General features: G+C 40.3%; 1 protein-coding gene across 1 annotated transcript; it reads left to right on the top strand.

Moving 5' to 3' along the window:
* Positions 1-1,265: 1,265 nt before the first annotated feature.
* On the top strand, positions 1,266-2,409 carry LOC122003593 (aquaporin TIP4-4-like). Its single transcript, XM_042558685.1, has 3 exons — positions 1,266-1,442; positions 1,515-1,762; positions 1,858-2,409. Exons 1-3 carry the CDS (start codon positions 1,316-1,318, stop codon positions 2,254-2,256), a joined length of 774 nt encoding a protein of 257 aa, XP_042414619.1. The 5' UTR covers positions 1,266-1,315; the 3' UTR covers positions 2,257-2,409.
* Positions 2,410-6,939: the final 4,530 nt, after the last annotated feature.

The following is a 6,939-nucleotide window of genomic DNA, read 5'->3' on the forward strand; positions in this document are numbered from 1 at the left end:
ATTAGAAAAGGATTTTTTTTTTCTCGACTCTGCCGTAGTCAAAATCTGACGATGAATACACCTGTGATCGTTATTTGCTCTGTTTCTTTGCGTGGATTGAGGAGGGAAAAGAATTTTCTATATAAAAAAAATAAATTCTTGGCACGGAGGAAGAGAAAAGAAATGGGAAAGAAGGGAGAGAAAGAAAATCCATAAGGAGAAAGAGGATAGAAAGGAGGAAAGTAAAAAATCAGCGTGCTCGCGTTGGAGGAGGCCGTCCTCGCGGTGTCGCGCGAGGCTGTTGCTCGGTGCCCTCACGCGGGAGGGGGGCGGCCGCTCGGTGCTGCCCACGCGAGCTGGACAAGTGGTGCCGCCCGCGCGAGCCGGACAAGAGCAGCCCCTTGAGTTCCTTCTAGATGGATCTATAGAGGTCCCGGCGAGGAGGTATTCGATGGCATCGGGGTTGTTGAAGCCGTCATAGATGTCGATGAACACCCACCTGTGCTGCTTGACACGATCACTTGTGTTCGATCCTCACCGGCCTTCCCTTACGCCCAATGCGTGTGGGCATTCGCGCCATTGTAGGAGTCAGATTTTTCACCAATGGAGTCGAAGTGAATGTGCTTGTTGTCACTGTTGTGGATGGCGGTCGAATTGCTGTTCGAAGTGGTTCCTTAGAGGCACTGGAGCTGGGATTGGCTTCCGGCGTTTTGTGCGATACAAATGAGTGTCAGATGGCCGGTCTACGCTGGGCTCCATCGAACCGAGGTGGTCCAATTGGTGGGCCGAATCTGGATCGTACGTTAGGGAACACTTTAAGAAATGAGACGTTTTCGTGATCACGACTACAGATAATAAAGAGAAGAACTTCTCTCCTAAATTTTATATTTTAATTTCGAGTGATAAAAAAATATTATAATTAATTAATTAATTTCTTTCTTTTTTAAAAAAAAATCAGACCTTGTCCTTTTTCCTTATAGAAGAAGAAAAATTAAGGCGAGAAAAGAAGCCCGCTAAAGTTCTTTATTTTCGTATTTTTTTAAAAAAAAAATATGAAAACTCAAAACAGATATTTATTAGAAAACTAGTACATACAATTAATTAAAGCATGATCTTTATGTTAGATTCCGGCCCCTCGCAGAATAGGAAAAGATATGCCACGTGGACAGCTTTACCTGTTTCCTCGAGGAAAATATCTCAATTTCCCCAAACTGACGACCGAAGCAAGAGGTGGCCGGTGAAAAAGGCCGCTTCTCTTCCCCTTCGTCTCTATAAGAATCCACCGCCATGACCGCTAATTACTTTATCCTCAAACAATTCACTTGCTAATTAATCGATGGCCAAGATCGCGCTGGGAAGCAGGAAGGAGGTGGAGGACCCGGAGTTCCCCCGCTCCGTCTTCACCGAGCTCCTCCTCACCTTCCTCTTCGTCTTTACCGGCGTCGGCGCCGCCATGTCTGCCGGTAACTTCATCTCTCTGGTCGTTCAATATAAGCCTTGATTTGGCCCTAATTAATTTGGACGGAGGTGGTCAGAGGACATGTCCGGAGGACAGGGGTCCATCATGGGGCTGACGGCGGCGGCGGCCACCAACGCGATGCTGGTGGCGGTCATGGTGGCAGTCGGCATGGACTACTCCGCCGGACACTTGAACCCAGCGGTCACGATCGGATTCGCGGCCGGTGGCTACGTCACCGTCTTACGGTGCATCCTCTACGTCGTGGCTCAGCTGCTCGGCTCCGCCGCCGCCTGCTTCCTCCTCAAGTACATCGCCGGAGCACAGGTAAAAAAAAAAAAAACGATTTTGATTGCAATCCGACTAAAAAAGTCAATTTTTTATGCGACCCCACGAAAATTGAGAGATTTGACGCGTCGCAGGACTTGCCGGTGCATGCTTTGGGATCAGGGATACGCCCGCTCCAGGGCCTGCTCATGGAGCTCGTGCTCACCTTCTCCATGGTCATCTCGGTCTACGCCATCGTGATGGAGCCCAAGACGGGAGTCGTCTCCAGCAACGCGCCTCTGCTCGTCGGGCTCATCGTGGGGGCCAACACCTTGGCAGGCGGCTACTTCTCCGGCGCCTCCATGAACCCAGCCAGGTCCTTCGGCCCGGCTCTGGCCAGCTGGAATTGGTCCGATCACTGGATTTATTGGGCCGGACCGCTCGTCGGAAGCGCGCTCGCCGGCTTCCTCTACGACCGCCTCTACATCACGCGGAGTCGCAACGACACCGCGCTCCTCCTCCCGGCCGACGAAGAAAGAAGCCTTCTGTTTTAGAATTTAGCGGCTCTAATGCAGCTACAAAGGCGAAATCGTCAAGTTGACGGGTTAAAGAATTTAGCAGCTTTGAGTAGATTAGAAATCAGGCTGTAAATGTAAATGTAAATATAAATATAAATATAAATATTGGCTTGCAATTTATTTTAGTTATTTCATGTAATTTTGAGAAATGGAATTTGCACAATAATGCCTATAGTGTTTCGAAAAGTTTCACAGTCTGCTTCTTTTCCTATTTTAATCATAAATAAATGAATAAATAAATGCACAACATTTCATGGGTGAAAATTACAGTAATTTGATAGGATCAAATGGAAAACATATTTAAAGTTCATATCTCAAATAATCTACGAGTCAAATCGACAGTTTCCCTTAGGGAAGGATAACTTAAGTGGTAAGAAAAGCCAAGGCGAAAAGATACCTCTTATGGCTAATATGATAGCTTCTTTCTTATATATAAATTTATATGTGTGAAATTTTGTGCAAGCAATCGACCATCCTCAGTGGTTTGGCGGCTGCCTAACTTTGCATCTTCTGAAATTAGCCAATTAAATGTCACGTCATAAAATTTCACATCAATATAAAGTTTTATGAAGTTTATGAATTTAATTTATAAAAACTACAGTTTGTATAAAGTGTCTAATTAAAAAAAAATAAGAAAACAAAAATAGTTTAGAATGAAAATTATGGCACGGAATCTCGCAACCGGCCAAAGAAACAAACGGCACGACCGGCCAGAGTAATTTTAAAAACAACTTTATATCGAACCTAAAATATTTAAATTATGTATCATAATTTTAAAATTATTAGGTTGTATATTTAATTTGACTGAAAAAAAATTAATAAGATAATTTTCTAAATCAAATCAATTTCTTTCATTTGTTATATCAAATTAATATTTAATAATTTTTTTTTACTAAATAAAAATAAACGAACATATAAAAATTAATTTTATGTCATCCAGATTTTTTGGTCAATCAATCGATTTTGACTAAAATCGACTTATATATTTTTTAAATACATAGATAGAAATTAATTTGATTGGCAAAAATTAGTGACTGATTTATTTTTTTTAGTCGAATTGGTTTGAATTGATTTAAAAATGATGATAAATTAGAAAATGAATATATAATTTGATAATTTCAAAACAATGATACAGGATTTAGGTATTTTAGAAATTTGGTTCAATAAAAAAAAACTATTTTAAAAACAGGAATTTACAGCTCACGCAGAATTTTTGAGAAAATTTTAAATTACGCATGAATGACCAACGTAGTATGGATTTAGATGACCTTTTGTTTTACCCCTTTCATCGATATTAATTTTCAGACGTCTGTTTTTAATATATCCAAGCCACATTTAAAATGCTTAAATTTAAAAATAATTTTAATAATTCAGATGCATACAATCTCAACATCTATCTTCTCTCGTATAAAGTATTAAGAAATAATTATTATTAATAAATATTTATTTATTTTCTAATTATTAGAAAATAATTATTATTAAACAATATATATTTTTTATTTAATTGTATTTTATATGTTTTTCTATTTTATATATTTTTCTATTTTTTACTTATAATGATATTTATATACTACATATTATCATTAATAAAGTGCATAAATTCTATAGTAAACATGGTATCAGAGCGCTAAGCTTAAAAGTAATCTTTTTTTTTTCTTCCACAATACCCACCAGCCGCCTTTTACAACGGTTGTCGTCGACGACATCACTCGCCGACTATCTCTCACAAATACTCCTGATTCACCTTCCGCCCTTGTGGTTCTCAACATCAATGCTCAGGCGCCGTTGAAACTCACCACATTCAATTACTCTGCCTTGTGCTTGCAGTTCATGTCTCTTCTATTCAGATATAACTTACTGGATTTTGTTGATGACTCGCGTCCCTGCCTCCCTATGTAGATAACGCCTACAGACGCCACGCTCCCTCAGGCGAATCCTGATCATATTCTCTGACTCCGTCAGGATCAACTTCTCCTCAGCGCTATTGTAGGTTCGATGTCTCCCACTCTTGTGCAGTGTATTTCTTTATCAACTTCATCTAGAGACACATGACAGACGCTGGAGAAAACCTACGCTGCTCTCTCACGTGGCAGGATTATGACTCATCGTCAAATCTTGCTAGCCCTCAATAGGATAGCAGATCTATCACTGATTATATGCAGAACATTAAAAGAAATATTAACGCTCTTGCGCTTATAAATGTCAAAGTTGACTTTGATGAGCTCTCCATTCGTGTCCTGAATGGTCTTGGCCAAGATTACTACAATATCTCACATGCTCTGCAAGTTTATGACGTCCCTATTACCTTTGATAAGTTATTCGAGCAGCTCCTCAGCTATGAAGCCAGTTAAAAGTCTCGATACCATCTTCATCTTTAACGCCAATGACTGCTTTTGTGGTTCCAGCAGAGAATTCTCATAATCAGTATTCAAACTATCATGGTGGTCGCCAGTAGATTTCGCCGATGTCCCATCAGTCACACTTGTCTACTCCTAGGCTGTTTGTGCGTCCTCCTGCACATTCAGCTGTGTCCAGTCCCAATCGATATCTTGGGCGCTGTCAGATCTGTGATGTCCAAGGTCACTCTGCTAGCCAGTGTGGTCATATGACAACCACGATGCTTGCTCTGCATCTACCGGCTTCTCCGTATGCTCCGCATCTAGCGTATAGTGCACCATTTGCACACACTGCTATTCATTTTACACCTCCGTCCGATTCTAGAGAATGGGTGGTTGACTCTGGCGCCTCTCATCATGTCACCACTGATCTCACTACTCTCTCGTTGCATGAGCCTTACTCTGGTAATGATAGTGTCGTCATTGGTGGTGATTCTGGACTATCCATTATATACACTGGTTCTTTATCTTTCTCCACTCCATCATTCCCTTTAGTTTTCTTCGTTGGGACATTTGGCGGCCAGCTAGAGGGGAGTGAATAACCCTGCAAAATTAAAACACACCTTCCTCAAACTTTATAGTTTTATAATTAATACTTGCATAAATAAATTAAAAGACTAAAAAGAAGAGGCACAAAGGGTTTACTTGGTTACAACCGGGGAGGTTGTTAATCTAAGAAAGATGAAAGCGCACTAAACTCTCCTTCAGACAGAGAAGCCTCTTTACAGTAATTAAAGCACTCAGTTACAAAACAAGACTGAAAAGAAATGAATTACACGTGTTTTTTTCAATGTCATTCTGAACCTTTAGGACTAGAACTATATTTATAGCCCTAGTCGGGGTGCCTGAAAGGGTTTTAGGTGCCTGGGAGGGGATAAACTTTTATCCCTTTCAGCTAGAACATGGTCTTGGTCTCCGGGAATCAAACCCACATTGGACCTGATTTGAATCAAACCAAGCCCAAAGGATCTGAATCAGCACTACCACGGGCCTAGTCGGACTCAAATTAGGTCCAATGTGAGCTTGATTTCTAGGAGACTAGGACCACATTCTACTTGAAAGTTAGCATAATATTGTAGCACCACCGAAGAGACTGAAATAAGCAATGAAGAATACCATTAGACTCCTTGCAGCCGTAGAAATCCATCGGACTTAAAATGGGTTAAATCGGACCTATCTAAGTCCATTAATGAATTTCGATCAAAATCCATTGATTGACTTAGAGAGGTTCGATTGAACTCATTCCAAGTCCTGTGGTAAAATTGTAAGTGTTGATGTAGTTAGTATTAATGGTCAAACTCAAGTTTTGATAAATGGTAAATGAATTAAAGTTAGGTGTTATATTTGTCTAACCTTTTTACCAAGTGTGTAGGAATTGACGGGTCTAGAGGATTTGACACCAGGCTGAAACTCAGTTATGTCTGAGGACTTGATAACTGGCACGAATTCCAGATACGTTAAGGAGTGACCTGATATCTGGCAGAAAGTCCAGCTGGGTCTGCGGGACCTAATAGCTGGCCAAACTCTAATTGGGTTTATGGACCTAAAACCTAGTGGGAAAAAAGATAAGTCAAGTAATTACAAATGGTATGTAGCACCCGTAAATTTTCTCTCTGTTCAAAAAGGCAAAAAGAACTAGAAGAAGAGAAAAAAAATAAAAATAGATTTAAAAATGGCCTTGGGTAGGATTGAACCCAAGACCTCTTATATGTGATTAGTTAGAGTTTCCATTAGGGTGGTGGTAAAGCATCACATAAATAATATGAAATAATTCATTATATGTGGAGTTTGTGTGAAGAGATGCTTCAACTTCCACACAGTATAAAAGGGAGTTGAAGAGATGAAAACTTAGTTTTTATCTTCTTCTTCTTCTTCTCTAGCCGAATTCTCTCCTTCCTCTTGCTTAAGTTCGGCCAGAATTTAGGGTTTTATGTTTTTAAAGCCTTTCGAGGGAAGAATCTAGGAGGAGGATCTCTCCCAAGGAAGGAGTACGCTTAGAAGGGCTAACCAGGGAGAGTAAAGCGTACAAGAGGGGTCGTTTTCCCTAAACCCTAGCGGTGTAAGAGTAAGAAATAGCAAAAGAATGTAAGTACCTCTCACCTGCAGTATAAGTTGCTTCGAAGAAGTATTTAGTAATGCCTTTTATGCATGATTTAAAAGATTTATGTTGAGTTATGCTTAAGACATGTTAAGGAAGAAGCTTATCATATTATGTAAGAAGTCCTCTAAAGTTTTGGGGACTAAGAGCATGTGTAGGGAGTAT

Source organism: Zingiber officinale, chromosome 7B (genome assembly GCF_018446385.1).
Source record: "Zingiber officinale cultivar Zhangliang chromosome 7B, Zo_v1.1, whole genome shotgun sequence".
In the NCBI taxonomy this organism is placed as follows: domain Eukaryota; kingdom Viridiplantae; phylum Streptophyta; class Magnoliopsida; order Zingiberales; family Zingiberaceae; genus Zingiber; species Zingiber officinale.